This window comes from Nematolebias whitei, chromosome 7, assembly GCF_014905685.2.
Source record: "Nematolebias whitei isolate Nwh7 chromosome 7, NemWhi1, whole genome shotgun sequence".
Taxonomy (NCBI): Eukaryota; Metazoa; Chordata; class Actinopteri; order Cyprinodontiformes; family Rivulidae; genus Nematolebias; species Nematolebias whitei.
The window spans coordinates 47,933,491-47,949,506 of NC_056504.1; the positions used below are offsets into that span (position 1 = coordinate 47,933,491).

General features: G+C 40.7%; 2 protein-coding genes across 3 annotated transcripts in view; one reads left to right on the forward strand and one right to left on the reverse strand.

Annotated features, from left to right (window-relative positions):
• LOC119412013 (gastrula zinc finger protein XlCGF57.1-like) overlaps positions 1-16,016 on the forward strand; it is a 520,281-nt gene that overhangs the window by 150,585 nt on the left and 353,680 nt on the right. The gene's annotated exons all lie outside the window — the stretch shown is intronic.
• The window catches only part of slmapa (sarcolemma associated protein a), a 60,195-nt gene that overhangs the window by 21,312 nt on the left and 22,867 nt on the right, over positions 1-16,016 (reverse strand). For both annotated transcript variants that reach the window (XM_037678982.1, XM_037678981.1), the window contains one exon: positions 6,975-7,011. In XM_037678982.1, the coding sequence (XP_037534910.1) occupies positions 6,975-7,011 (37 nt within the window). The remainder of the gene's footprint in view (positions 1-6,974; positions 7,012-16,016) is intronic.

The window sequence follows — 16,016 nt, forward strand, 5'->3', positions numbered from 1 at the left end:
ACACGTACACCTGCACACGTACACCTGCACACGTACACACGTACACCTGCACACGTACACCTGCACACGTACAAATGCACATGTACACCTGCACACGTACACCTGCACATGTACACCTGCACACGTGCACCTGCACACGTGCACCTGCACATGTACACCTGCACACGTGCACCTGCACACGAGCAGAAACACCTTTTAACCGTCGGCTGGTCGGACTCGGAGCTGGTTTAACTTTAGCAGCAGTTTGGAGGAGGTTTGTTTTTCCACACAGTCGCTGCAGAGCCAACTCCTGACGTCTCATTGAACGTCTCGTCCAGTGGACCGTTCGAGACCCCACTACACAGTTTATCTACATAAATCACAGCGTTCGTCTCTTTTTATCTACAAACTATTGTCTTATTTTACATTTATTTAACCAGGAAGTAGACCGAGATCGACCTGGTCAAGGTGGCACGCAATGACATCAACCTACAACCAATCGGGTGGAAGTAACGAAATACAAATACTCACATTACTGTAATTAGCGGTAAGAAGCTTTTTTGGATACTTGTACTTTTATGGGCATTGCTTTCAAGTGTGTAATTTTACTCATACTTAAGAACAATTTAGACCATGTAATCTACTTCACTACTTTTAAAATCAGAAGTCACTACTGAGTACAGCTGCAATTTGAATTAATATTCAAACGTTCATCTGCATCTTTGTAGCTGATAAGGCTCTCGGAGCACGAACGCACCGATGACCTATGACGTAAGCAAAAGACAACTCCGTAGAGCAGAGAGTCAATTATGGACCGAAGATTTGGAGAAAAGGCCAAAATGGAGACAGAGGACAAACTGTCGACAGAGAAAATGACGAGGTAAAGACTGAGTGCCCGTGGCCGTACCTGGAGGAGTTTTTCATGTACAGAGGGCGAAGAGGAGACAGAGTCCAGACGCAACTTTGTTTGATCTCTACGGTGACGGCAGTTTACAGACGTCAGCATCTAATCTCAAAAAACATGTTGCGGTATACGAGGTTTTACAGCTACCTGTATGATATTGATTTTTTTATTGTTTGTATGCGTGGGTTATTAGTTTGGCTGAGTATGCAAAGATCTTACGATATTGTCACTCATCGGTTTGCCGGTACTAAAATAAGACGGAGCGTCTGAGAAATGTGCTTTGAATGTAGCGATTATATTCAGTTAGGCCTGTCGCAATAAACAATAAATCAACTAATCAACTAATCACATGATAAATGAAAATTATCAACCTCATTCTCATTTATTGGCTTCATCGTTTCTTCGTGTCTCTCGTTCTACTGAAGACACAACTCAACTCCGGTGATCTTTAATGATCCCTCCCTTTCCCTTTAAAATCTGTTTTAAAACGTCCAAAATCGCGTTTGTGAATCGGTAAAAGCAGCTAAGCTGAGAAGCTAAGCTACAAGCTAAGCTAAGAGGCCGACATCGGGAAGAAAACCTCCGTCTTTCAAAGCTTTAAAGCGCCTCCCTCCCACTTTTCCTAAAGAGACACGCTGCTCGCTCCCTCACTATCCATCCTTCGGTACAAACAGTCTTATACTGCCGTCTGGTGGTCGAAAAACGGTACTACACACAAAACAAATTAAAATTTCTTCTTAAATTTGACAGTAAGTACTCCATCCATCCATCCATCCATCATCTTTTACTCGCTTCTTCCATTTTGGGTCACAGGGGTCGCTGGTGCCCATGTCCAGCAATCACTGTGCGAGGGGCGGGGTACACCCTGGACGGGTCGCCAGTCCATCACAGGGCCACAGTAAGTACTCAGTATTGTCAAATTTCAAACAATATTATCGTTTATCTCAGTAATTTTTGAGACAATTACTCGCCCAGCAACTTATCATGACAGGCCTAAATACAGTAAAACCAACTGAATGCCTTCTATTGACAAAACAATAAAAAAAATCAAGTGGTTAAAAAGTAATTAATACTCAGAGTAGTTTTTGAGAAGAATACTTTTACTTGAGTATTTTTTATAACACCAGTAATTTTTTACATGTAATGAAGTGCAATTTAAGCAGTGTGACAGTACTTGTACTCGAGTACAACTTTACAGTATTCCTCCCACCTCTGCAAACAACAAACAAACAACAAACAACAAACAAACAACAAACAAGCCCGAGTTAAGCTTTAAACTCTCCTAAAGAGATTTTAAAGAATTACACTTTAGTTTGGACTGAACGTCAGTGTGTTGATGTCTTTCCAGTGCAGGATGATATTTTTAACGGTTAACTGATCAATAAAAATAATAATAATGTGTCAGTGGAATGCAAAAATAAAAATCTGACAATGTTAATAAATGCAGTTAGGTTTAAAATCGTATGAATTAACTGGATTTCCAGTTTCTATAAAGAAAACTAAGAAAAATAAAATTCATTAGGGGTTGTGCTCATTTTATTTTTCAACTCCGTCTCATTTTAATCATTCCTGATCTCCGCTCTTCTCCGAGCCGGAGTCGAGGGTTTGAACGTCGCAACTGGAAAAAAAACAAAAAACGTGACTTTCTGGGTCTTTAAGTGAAGCGAGATGTGCGACCTGAGAGGAGCAACAATCCTCTGTTTAGGAACTTTAATTACATCAGAGACGTGGATCAAATCTAATCGCGCTCGTGTCGAACGCGCTCGCACATCGGCCCGCATTCCTGAAACGAGCTGCACTGAAGCCCCGCTGTTCCCTCTGCGGAGGACGAAACGCGCTTCGTTGTTGTGCGACGCACAATGAACTATTTATTCTGGCACCATGACACTTATGGAGTCGTGCAGAAAAACTAGTGAGTGTGGCGCTTCACTGATTTCAAACACTTTACAACAGAATACTTGGAGCGGAGTACTGAGTGTACTTTAGTGTAAAGTAGCCCAGAAATACTTTTCATTATTTGACACAGATCTACCAGTTGAACACTTTTAATTATAACAAACGGACGCTGACCGACTCTTATCACTGTGAAGAAAACTTATTAAGTCAGAAAGTTCAAGTGAAATAACCATATGGTCATTTTATTTGTTCAAGTGATAACAGTAATATTTTAACAAACATGTTATGCAGAACTTTTTGTTTTCTCTACTTTAAAATCTGTGTTCGATCTTTGTCTTCGGGTTCTAATCAAGATAATGTGAGGTTTTTATTTATTTTCACAGGTTTATTTGATTTAAAATGTATTTTTTAATCATTTAAACTTGGTTTACGTTGTAATTTTGAGACAGTGCTGCCGTTAATCTGAAGCCACTACCTCTCTGGTCCAGCCAAACGTCTCCGGACAGATTAACACGGCAGACAATGAAATATCAAAGAAAGGCCGTGTTACCTGAGTGATAAGGAAACGATAAGTTCTGCAGACAAACCATCGAGCAAAGAATGTAAACAGCCCGACGGACTTCTTGTATCATCAGAAACCAAAGAATGCAGAGGAAATGAGTACTGTCTTTATTATTTATCTTTCCACGTGGGATGAGATAGACCAAACAAGTGGAGGAAAATTACAGAAGCGTTTCAGAACAGGAAAGACCAGCGAGTTGGGATTTTTACAAACAATCAGTACGTCTGAGACATTTTGAGCATTTACAAACCGGATTCCAAAAAAGTTGGGACACTAAACAAATTGTGAATAAAAACTGAATGCAATGATGTGGAGGTGCCAACATCTAATATTTTATTCAGAATAGAACACAAATCACAGAACAAAAGTTTAAACTGAGAGAATGTATCGTTTTAAGGGAAAAATCTGTTGTTTCCAAATTTCATGGCGTCAACAAATCCCCAAAAAGTTGGGACAAGTCCATTTTTCCCACTGTGTGGCATCCCCCCTTCTTCTTCCAACACTCAACAGACGTCTGGGGACAGAGGAGACCAGTTTCTCCAGTTTAGAAATAGGAATGCTCTCCCATTCATGTCTAATACAGGCCTCTAACTGTTCAATCGTCTTGGGCCTTCTTTGTCGCACCTTCCTCTTTATGATGCACCAAATGTTCTCTATAGGTGAAAGATCTGGACTGCAGGCTGGCCCTTTCAGTACCCGGATCCTTCTCCTACGTAGCCATGATGTTGTGATTGCTGCAGAATGTGGTCTGGCATTATCGTGTTGAAAAATGCAGGGTCTTCCCTGAAAGAGATGACGTCTAGACGGGAGCATATGTTGTTTTAGAACCTGAACATAGTTCTCTGCATTAATGGTGCCTTTCCAGACATGCAAGCTGCCCATGCCACAAGTGCTCATGCAACCCCATACCATCAGTGATGCAGACTTCTGAACGGAGCGTTGATAACAACTTGGGCTATCCTTGTCCTCTCTGGTCCAGATGACATGGCGTCCCAGTGTTCCATAAAGAACTTCAAATCGTGACTCATCTGACCACAGAACAGTCTTCCATTTTGCCACACTCCATTTTAAATGACCCCTGGCCCAGTGCAAACGTCTGGGCTTGTGGAGCTTGCTTGGAAATGGCTTCCTCTTTGCACTGTAGAGTTTCAGCTGGCAACGGCGGATGGCACGGTGGATTGTGTTCACTGACAATGCTTTCTGGAAGTATTCCTGAGCCCATTCTGTTATTTCCTTGACAGTGGCATTCCTGTTTGAGGTGCAGTGACGTTTAAGGGCCCGGAGATCACGAGCATCCAGTAGAGTTTTACGGCCTTGACCCTTACGCACAGCGATTGTTCCAGATTCTCTGAATCTTTTGATGATGTTATGCACGGTTGATGATGATAACTTAAAAGTCTTTGCTATTTTACGCTGGGTAACACCATTCTGGTATTGCAGCACTATCTTTCTGCGCAACAATGGTGGAATTGGTGATCCTCTTACCATCTTGGCTTCTGAGAGACACTGACACTCTGAGAAGCTCTTTTTATACCCAATCATGTCGTCAATTGACCTAATTAGTGTTAATTGGTCTTCCAGCTGTTCGTTATGTGCTCAATTTCCTTTTTCCAGACACTTATTGCTACTTGTCCCAACTTTTTTGGGATTTGTTGACACTGTGAAATTTTGAATCAACATATTTTTCCTTTAAAATGTTACATTTACTCAGATTAAACTTTTGATCTATCATCTATGTTATATTACGAATAAAATATTGACATTTGCCATCTCCACATCATTGCATTCAGTTTTTATTCACAATTTGTTTAGTGTCCCAACTTTTTTGGAATCCGGTTTGTATTTCAGCACAGAAAACCTTCCTGTATTTAAAAACAATTAAAATTAATAATGTCCACTTACAGACGTTTCTGGAGTAACTACTAATAAACAGAAAAAAATCGGTCCTTACTTGTTAAATGTTACTGTTTATGGACCGTGTCTTCGCCTTGAGGAATCATTATTTTATTATTTTCTATTAATTCATGCTTTGAAGGTGTGACTGCACCAACAGAGACGGGGAACATCAAGCTGAGGACGACAAGTTTTGTTTCCCTGCTCCAAATATCTGAAGCACTGAACGACCTCCTCCGCTCTAAATCGCTTTATTCCAACAGTAAAGCACTCATGGTTTTACATCAGGAGAGTTAAAGCAGAAACGTCTCAAACATGCAGGGGAGAGGCCCCAAACATTAAAGTACGAGACCAGGACTATAAACAAATATCTGTTGAACGGCGTCTGTTCTTAAAGACGGTCCTTTTAAATTTCATGAAGACGAGCAAAAGAAAAACAGAGCGTAAAAAAATGAATCTGTACTTTTTACTTTCCTCATATCATCAGTTAATGTGTCCTTAATTTGAAAAAAAGTGTAACCGACTGACATGAAGTCTTGATGTATTTGTACACATTCATACTCAGATTTGTCAGCAGGTTGAAACAGGTACTTTGGTCTCGCAGCAGTTTGAGTGCAGAGCTCTGTCTGCTTCATTTATCCTCGTCAGGCGTCTTTCTGTTGTTTCAGATTTAGCAGCACTCACTCTTAAAAAAAAAACATCTGCAGAGATTCTGACTCCACCATGTCTGCTCAGTCACATGACTCAGGTTTACACCTGGTGTACGGCGGCTTTGTTTACATTTAGTGCGGACCTGCAGTTCAGAATTGCATATCAATAAAATCAGATAACGCCTCGATTAAACTCAAACTGCACCATTCGATATATTTCTGATACTGTTTTTATGTTTTATTTCATAATTTGCAATGAGAACCTTTGATGTACGGACTGTACTTATGTTGCTCAAAGCTCTTTCCAACAACTTGTGCCCTCATTTACCCATTCATACAGCACTCTACTAGATCTGTACAAAAACTAATCAGAGCTTTATCACATTCATCCACTGATGGGACGCACATCGGAGGCAGTGAGGGCTTCAGTGTCTTGCCCAGGGACACTTCAGCATGTGACTGCTGGAGGAATCGAACCCCAAACTCTCCCATTAGGGGGCGACTGCTTTAACCACTGAGCCACAGCCGCCCCTTAAACTCGCCTTTTTAATCAATTGTGATGAAACTTTAGATTCATTATTTGCCTATTTTTTTTAAATAATTATTAGAATTAAGTTTTATTAGACAATTATGTGCATAAATAGTAATATTTTAATTATAAGTTTGAACAAAAGAGCATTTAAAGCTAAAACAAACCGTACGCACATCAAATCATTTAGCTAGTCTGAACTGCTACAAAATGTTCTTGTAAGCAGCAGAAGTTAAATCAACTTCATCTTTTTATTTTATTCTGCTCTTTAGAAAAAAACAAATGTTTTTAACTTTAGACACAGACAAAAGAATAAAACTCACAGAACGAGGGAAAGAACAAACGTCACTTAATCCACAAGAAGGCTTTGTGTAGTTCTGCAGCTCTAACCGGCATTATCCCGAGCATTCCTCTCTCAGATGACTAACTCAGTGTGTGTGTGAGCAAACAGCGCGTGTGTGTAATAAATTAACTAAAACACAAACATCATCTGCTCAACAAAACCATCCCCGTGCACGTAATGGACAGGACCACACACGCAAAGCGCTCTTCTGGTCTTACCTTGTCTATAGGAAGTGGTAACGGCGCCTGGATGACACTGAGTGGAAAAGAGGAGAGAAAACAGTCCGTTACCATGGAAACAGCAGGAGGTAAAGACCGTGGCGACAAAAGAAAACCTTCTGACGGTCCTGTGACATTTCTTACTCTTCCTTTGGCAAGAACTTTGTTTTAAAATGACATTGTTACAGATGTTGTGCAGCCGTTTTAAAATGACACTACAGCTGTTGTGCCGTAATGCTCGCCCGGGCGAACACGTTAGAACATCAAAAACAATCCTATTTTAATAAAAGTTTTCTATATATTTAAGCAAATCACAGCCCGATAAAAACGGAAACTCGTCATTTATTCTCCGACTTGATACTTTTAGAAGAAGCACACCGAGGAACTAGTGGCTGATAAAGACGAGACAACGACCCCGGTGGACGCCGAGTCTGATCCGTTGTTTGAAGTGAGGAAGCATCAAAAAGACGACCGGTGATCGAGCTGGACAGGTTCTCAGTGAAGTGCAGCGATGAACGCGACGGCTCACTGCTACAGAAAAGCCTCGGGCCTGTTCGTAAAAGTGCTGAATCAACTCCGTGAATCTATGGTTGTGCAATCTTTGTGCCGAGATAGAAATCAGAGCCATAACTAGGAACAAACGGCATCAAAGTCTATCCAGTTGATGGAGGATCTGCACTCTGACCTGTGGAGGACGAGACAAAGAGCAGCTCGTGTTGACACCAGAAACAGTACAAGGCACAGATCAAACAAACGAGCAACGTTCAGACAACACACAAAGACTGAGCATTTTATTAGTGACATATTGACCTCAAGGATACTTTATATATAAACAATCGTTGATTACTTTAAAATGATTACATATTGTCCTTAATGTACAGTCTCTTATTCATACTTTGTTTAGATAAATATAAGTACAGGTGTTGGTCATAAAAATAGAACATCATGAAAAAGTTGATTTATTTCAGTAATTCCATTCAGAAAGTGAAACTTGTATATTATATTCATTCATTACACAGAGACTGATACATTTCAAATGTTTATTTCTTTTAATGTTGATGATTATAACCAACAACTAATGAAAACACCAAATTCATTATCTCAGAAAATTAGAATATTAAGACCAATTAAAAAAAAAAGGATTTTTAGAGATGTTGTCCAACTGGAAAGTATGAGCGTGTACATCACTCAGTACTTAGTTGTTGCTCCTTTTGTCTGGATTACTGCAGCAACACGTGGCATGGAGTGGATCAGTCTGTGGCTCAGCTCAGGTGTTCTGAGAGTCCAGGTTGCTCTGATCGTGGCCTTCAGCTCTTCTGAATTGTTGGGTCTGGCACATCTTCCTCTTCACAACACTCCATAGATTTTCTTTGGGGTTATGGTCAGACGAGTTTGCTGGCCAGTAAAGAACAGGGATACCATGGTCCTTAAACCAGGTACTGGTAGCTCTGGGACTGTGTGCAAATGCCAAGTCCTAGTTGGTCAGCAGCAGGAAGCATGACATGCTCTAAAACTTCCTGGTAGATGCCGCGTTGACCTTGGACCTCAGAAAACACAGTGGACCAACACCAGCAGATGACATGGCCCCCCAAACCATCACTGACTGTGGAAACTTGACACTGGACCTCAAGCAACGTGGATTCTGTGCCTCTCCTCTTCCTCCAGACTCTGGGACCTTGATTTACAAAGGAAATGTAAAATTTACTTTCATCAGAGAACATAACTTTGGACCACTCAGCAGCAGTCCCAGGCGAGACGCTTCTGACGCTGTCTCTTGTTCAAGAGTGGCTTCAAACAAGGAATGAGACAGCTGGAACCCGTGTCTTGCATACGTCTGTGCATGGTGGTTCTTGAAGCACTGACTCCAGCTACAGTCCACTCTGTGTGAATCTCCCCCACATTTTGGAATGGGTTTTGTTTCATAATCCTCTCCAGGGTGCGGTTATCCCTTATTGCGTGTACACTTTTTTCTACCACATCTTTTCCTTCCCTTCGTCTCTCCATTAATGCGCTTGGACACTGAGCTCTATGAACAGCCAGCCTCTTTAGCAATGACCCTTTGGGTCTTGCCCTCTTGGGCAAGGTGTCAATGGTCGTCTTTTGGACAACTGTCCAGTCAGCAGTCTTCCACATGATTGAGTAGCTACAGAACTAGACTGAGACCATTTAAAGGCCTTTGCAGGTGTTTTGAGTTAATTAGCTGATTAGAGTGTGGCACCAGGTGTCTTCAATGTTGAACCTTTTCACAATATTCTAATTTTCTGATAGTGAATTAGGGGTTTTCATTAGTTGTCAGTTATAATCATCAACATTAAAAGAAATAAACATTTGAAATATATCAGTCTGTGTGTAGTGAATGAATATAATATACAAGTTTCACTTTCTGAATGGAATTACTGAAATAAATCAACTTTTTCATGATATTCTGAATTTTATGACCAGCACCTGTATTTTCACCTTTGTGTGTATCTGCTTCAGTTTGTCACTTTGCTGCTGGTAAACCTTCAACTCCCCCACCGAGGGACAATAAAGGTCATTTCTATTCTAAAACAATAAAGACTCATCATTTCTAGAGGGAATGCATATCGCCCGCTGCCTTTCAGGCCAGAGTTTAGTCTTAAGCTCGGATTATTGAGCATGCATCAGGATATTAAGCTCGCCTTATTTTAAAAAATGATCATTGCAGCCGTTTCCAGGCCTTTATGCTCAACTCACTGAATATTGTGAGATGTCGCACTGTGTGCATGACTCTCAGCTACGACATCAAATTTTAGATCTACATCTGAACGAAAGCACATTATACGTCCATCGACAAACTATTACACGGCTTATAGCAACAGCCCAGACAAGCCCTTGACCTTAGAGCTGGGGTGATGAAAAGTGCACGTGACACTCCGTCTAGTGATGATGCATGTGTGTAAGTTTTGGTAAATTATCTTGAGCAGATTAAGTTTAAGAGCGTACGAAGACCAAACCATAATACTTCCGTCTCTCAACGGGCGTTTAAAACCAGTTTCATCGTCTTTGTGCTTTTGCTGTGGCTGAAAGTTTCAATAAAATCTGTTCAGTGACGCATGAAATATTTTGTTAACAGTACAAACACACACACCTAATGAACCTGAACGACCACAACAGATAACGAGGTGAAAACTGAAGGTTGAAGCTTCAGATGAACATTTCTGAATCAAAACGGCTCGTTAACTTAAAGTAGAGATGACGGCAGCAGCAGCGCTCCAACACAACACTCTGGTTTTATTTTGAAACGACAAGCACTGAATCCACGGCGTCACATCACATCAGGTGTGCTGCACCAACAGCCAGCCCACAGAAACCAGTCATCCACATCTGATCTGGCCTGTTGGACTGTTTTGCATGCAGTCAGGAGAACACCGGCAGAACTTTCCATGTGGGCCGGATGGTTCTGCTGCTACATCAGTTCTACAACCTCACAGCAGCTCAGGCTTGAACTTCTCAATCCGTTCTGCGTACAGCTGGTTATAAGGCAACAAAAAGTACTAACGTCTGATCCATTTCTGTTACGAGTTGACCCAAAAACCTTGAAGTTTACTCCAGTTTGTAGTTTTTTTAATCCAAGTGAAGCGCTTCGTGTACGACAGACCATTAGAACGAGGCAGAGCAGGAAGTTTGCCTTTTAGTCGTGAAGTTTTCAGATTAATGTGTAAATTTTAAGATTAAAGTGTGAATATTGACAGAAAGAAGAGCTGAACCCGACTGTTCTCGTTTTATTTATTGGTTCTGGGTCCACTTTAACAAAGGAAGCTGCAGTATTTCAGTGGAACCAGTCCGAGGTGTGGTTTATTGCTCCGACGGCAACGAGCTCACAGAACTTGTTTCAGTCCTTCACAATAAGAGTCACACGCTGCTGGCATTTGTTTTATTGAACTATAAGTAATTTTCATGAACTTCAACTCTTGGTGCGTTTTGATTTGAAGGATTTAAAACAAGTTCTGCGCCTTCACAATCAACAGAAGTAATAAATCACAGATTCAGCTAAAATACGGCTGATATTTTACAGTCACCCATCAAACACAATAATAACAACAAACGACACAAACAGGCGGGTTTAGGAGCGCGGGGCTCGCTTCCTTAAAGACAACTTCGATTTTCAACGTTTCGACTTTTGTCCGTTAATAATATTTATATTTTATTCTGTTTTAATCTCAACACCTAAACAACTTTCCTGAAACTGGAAATACCTGTAGATCACATAGTTGAAGTACAACATTTATTAATAATAACAAAAATAAACATTTAATGGTAATACCTGAACTTTAGGATTGTTTTGTCACTAACGGGCAAATGTTTCAGTGATCAGTTTTCTAAAAAATATAAACTCCTTAAAGCCATTTCTGTCAGGCAGAACAAGCCTTTTATTGTGAAGCCATAAAAGCTGAAATAAACCGCACATTTCAACAAACACTGCGCAAAACAAACACTAAATAAAACACTTCAGAGTGTAAAACCCATGAATCACAGGAAGCGGATCGGTCAGACAAGTTCAGGAGGTGCAGTTCTCAATCCGTCTGCTTCAGTTTAGAGCCGTGACAAAGAGCAGGAGTCAAAGCTGGTTACCTGTCAGGTGTTCTCGTGTGAGTCAGCAAGTTCTTCTTTCTCCGCAGGGCAACGTTCGACCTGCAGCCCTTCTACCTGAGCCTGTTGCAGCAGAGATAAACACCAACTCTTCCCTTTAACTTCATTTTTCTCACTGGAACGGAGCGAGCAGCTGATTTTCTCCCCGCAGAGCGTTTGTGGTTATTCCACAACACAAACCGTCTCTTGCTTTAAAGTTTACTCCTCCCCCCTGCTGAGCAAAGCAGAACGCTATCTGCCTTCAACTTGTGTAAGTTACAGTCGCTCCACCCTCCTGGATCGAACTGCCAACAAACTAATCTTTGTTTTCACAAGGAGCGTTGGCTTCTTCCAAGGTTGAGGTGAGATAAGAAGCACCTCCTTCATAATCAACTCAAACCTCTCAGAATGATTTTAAAACTAGAAGCTCTGCTCACCTGAAACTTCCTGTTAATCACATGACCTCAGGTACGTGGAAATGTTGGGAGGAAATGTGATAACTGTGATAATGAAATCAGAAGTCTCAAAACAACGACTGAGGGTTCAAATCTGGATGTGGTTTCACTGGGGCCTTATTTTACCTGCTGATAAGAGGAACAAGAACTTACCAGCATTTACTTTAATTAGCCTCAAATGGGTATTTTCCTAAAATATTTTTCACTGTTTATTGTACAATCTTAATTATTTTACACAAAACCATGAAGGCAAAAAAAGTGCTGCTGCGCATTTAAACAACTTTCTGTCCAAACCCGTCGGGGCACAGAACAGCAGGTGTTTTTATTTTTAATAGAAGCTAGCAGAATAGTTTGTTCACAAAGTTTCTTCTTTTTAATATGTCGATCTAAAAGGAGTGAGGGAGTTCAGACTCGGACGTTTAAAACTAAAAGCTGACAAAAGTTCAGCGTTTCACAATATTTGAGGAATGCAGCAGTCAGCCAGCTTCTTCTTCTCATTTAGGTTCTCAGGTGAAACTTTTGTCTATTGGACATTTATTTCTTACGCTGAGCATTAATCTGCCATTTGTAAGAAAGAAACCGTACTATAAACTTTAACAACACAAAATGTCCATTTCCTAAAATTTGGCCAACGAAAGGAAGTAGTTGTAAAATGTGGTTAAGAGAGACTTGTTGGTACATTTGTCCCAGAGTAGAATGTCTTCCACCTTAAAAGGTTTTTATTGCTTATATATATATATATATATATATATATATATATATATATATATATATAGTTATGTATTTTCCACCTGCGTAATATTGCTAAAATTAGAAACATATCTAAAAATTATGCAGAAAAACTGGTTCATGCATTTGTCATGTCTAAACTGGGCTATAGTTTATTATCTGGGTGTCCAAACACGTCTTTAAAAAGTCTTCAGTTGATCCAAAATGTTGCTGCCAGAGTCTCAACTGGAGTTAGTGGGAGAGATCATCTCTCTCCAGTTTTAGCTTCTCTCTACTGACTCCCTGTCAAGTCCAGAATTGAATTCAAAATTTTACTTCTAACCTACAAAGCTCTCAACAACCTAGCTCCATCTTATAATACAGATCTTGTTGTTCCATATTTTCCTAACAGAGCACTTTGCTCTCGGACTGCAGGCTCATTTGTGGTTCCTAAAGTTTCCAGAAGCAGAATGGGAGGAAGAGCTTTCCCCCCACCTCTCGCACAGTGATAGCTGGATATGGGCATTTTGGGCACCAGTGACCCCAAAGGCAAGAAGTGGTAAAGATAATGGACGGACGTCATGGTTGCAGTACCGTCCGACCCTCCATCCATTATCTTTACCTGCTTCTTCCTTTTCGGGTCACAGGGGTCACTTGTGTCCATATCCAGCGATCACTGTGTGAGAGGCAGGGGACACCCTGGACAGGTCTCCAGTTCATCACAGGGACACATGGAGGCAAATGAGACAAACAGTCACTCTCACATAGGGACAATTTAGAGTTTTCAATCAGCCTAACATGCATGTTTTTGGTCTGTGGGAGTAAACTGGACCTGGGCCTGTTGCAATAAACAATAAATCAATTAATCGCATGATGAATGAAAATTATCGACCTCGTTTTCGTTTATCAGCTTTATCGTTTCTTCCCGTCTCTCTCTTTCTACTGAAGACACTGGATGACAAAAGGCTCAACTGACCCCTCCCTTTCTCTTTTCTCTTTAAAATCTGTTTTAAATGTCCAAAATCGCGTTTTTGGATTGTTAAATGCAGCTAAGCTGAGAAGCTAAGCTACGAGCTAAGCTAACAGGCCGACATCGGGACAAAACCTCCGTCTTGTCGAAGCTCCAACATTCACAGTTGAAACCGGTGCCTTCGTGTAAAAAGTTGTTTTTCTTTGCAAAAAGAAGCTGAGAACTTGTTCACTGCTTTTTTAAATTAAAAGCTTTGTGTGAAAAATGCTAAAGAGCTCAAAACATTCCGAGCGTCCACCATTTTAAAAACCAAAAAACAAGAACGAGACACAGCCCATGTCACGTCAAGGGGCCTCCCTCCCATTTTTCTTAAAAAAAAGAGACGCTGCTCGCTCCCTCACAATCATGAATCCTTCAGTTTAAACGTTCTTATACTGCCATCCAGTGGTCAAAAAAGGTACTACACAGAAATTAACCTGCTTTTCTTCTTAAATTTGACAAGAATTACCAATGTCAAATTTCAAACAATATTATCGTTTATTGCAATAATTTCTGAGAAAATTAATCGCCCAGCAAAATTTGTAATTGTGACAGGCCTAACAGGACCAATTTGTTAAAACTGTTATTGATTAACAACAATGTCCATGCTCAATAATCCAGGTATACAATCTAACACTTTTCAGTCAGGTCATCTGGACAGTTTCTTTTTTAGTGCTGAAATGTTTCACCTTCCATCCAGAAGACTTCATCAGTCAAGGAAACACACAACAAAACTGATTCTTCCCCCAACAGCTTACTCCAAAGTGGAACAAACCAGTTATGTTGGTGCCAATATGGTGTTTTTGGCACGCCCCCTCCTCCATTGCCGGCCCTGTTATTGATTAACTTTCATTTAGACAGGTAATCTCATAAGACCAGTCTTATTTATAAGAAAGACCTGTAAAATAGACTGAGGTCATGTGGAGAACTAACAGTCAAATCCAACTCTGAACATCTTTTTGGATGGAGTTAATTTCAAAGCAATCTGCTCTTCAGAAAAACTGTGTAAATTTATTATTTTTATATAAGAATGTTTCTGTTCAGTGCCCTAATACGACTTCTGTTGTGACTTGGCACTAAATAAATAAACTGAATTGAAACTGAAACCTCAAACGTCACGTCCTCTAGAGCATATGTGTCAAACTCAAGGCCCAGGGGCCAAATGTGGCCCTTGTTGATATCTTATCTGGCCCTCAAGATGATAAATGAAACATAAAGTACTTCTATCTATTGATTTTTTTCAGTAATCTTTGATTATGATGTCGAAAGCAAAACAGTGACCATCAAATGAGACCAGTCAAACTCTTGTTGAGGAAACTGTGACCAAAAGAAGATGTTTGGTTTCTGATTTGAGTTGATGTCGTTTCTGAAATTGGCCCTTAGCTTGAAAAAGATATTAATTTTGGCCCCCTTTTGTAAGTGAGTTTGACACCCCTGCTCTAGAGGGACCAGCCTATTATCAGCAAAAAAAATTCAAAAGCCTGCCTCTCTGATGGTATGGGGGTTCATTAGTGCCTCTACATGGGCATCTTACACATCTGGAAAGGAACCATCAACGCAGAACAGTAGAAACAGGTTTTAGAACATCTGCTCTCATCTAAACGTCTTTGTCAGGGAAGGCCTTGCATATTTCAGCAAGGCAACGCTAAACTGCATCCTACATGAATTACAACACGACATCATAGAAGGAGAGCTCGGGTGCTGAACTGGTCTGCCTGCAGTCCACACCTCTCACCAGTTACATTTGGTGCATTGTGAAACAACAAATCCAGTAAAGACTGTTGAACAGCTGGAATCCTCCATCAGACAAGAATGGGACAACCTTCCCTCCAAAACCTCCAGTAGTCTTTGTGACCAACACAAGGAAACCGAGAACCTGCGAAGGATTTGAGACATTCAGCGGACAAGTAATCATTCCTAAAGATTAACCTGCAACAGTTGGAGACCAGTTGGCAACTAGTCAACCAGTAGCCTGCGTTCACAGCCCTGATACCTGCTTAAAGGTTGTTTTTGTACAAAACTCTGACTGCATACATAAAACAGAATCCAGTACTTTGGTCCAGTACTACACTTCTCACAGCGGTGTTGCAGAAAACTGACCGGCGTATGAATAAGAGCTCTTCATTATTTAAACACATTTTTTATGATAGGTACTTTCTACCTGAAAAGGTTTCAGTTCAAACATTTGCAGGACCGTCTGCACTTCCACCATGAAAGCCGATCGCTGGTGCAGCAGATGGCACTGCAGCCCACAGCAGCGCACCGTTGGGTCACACATGG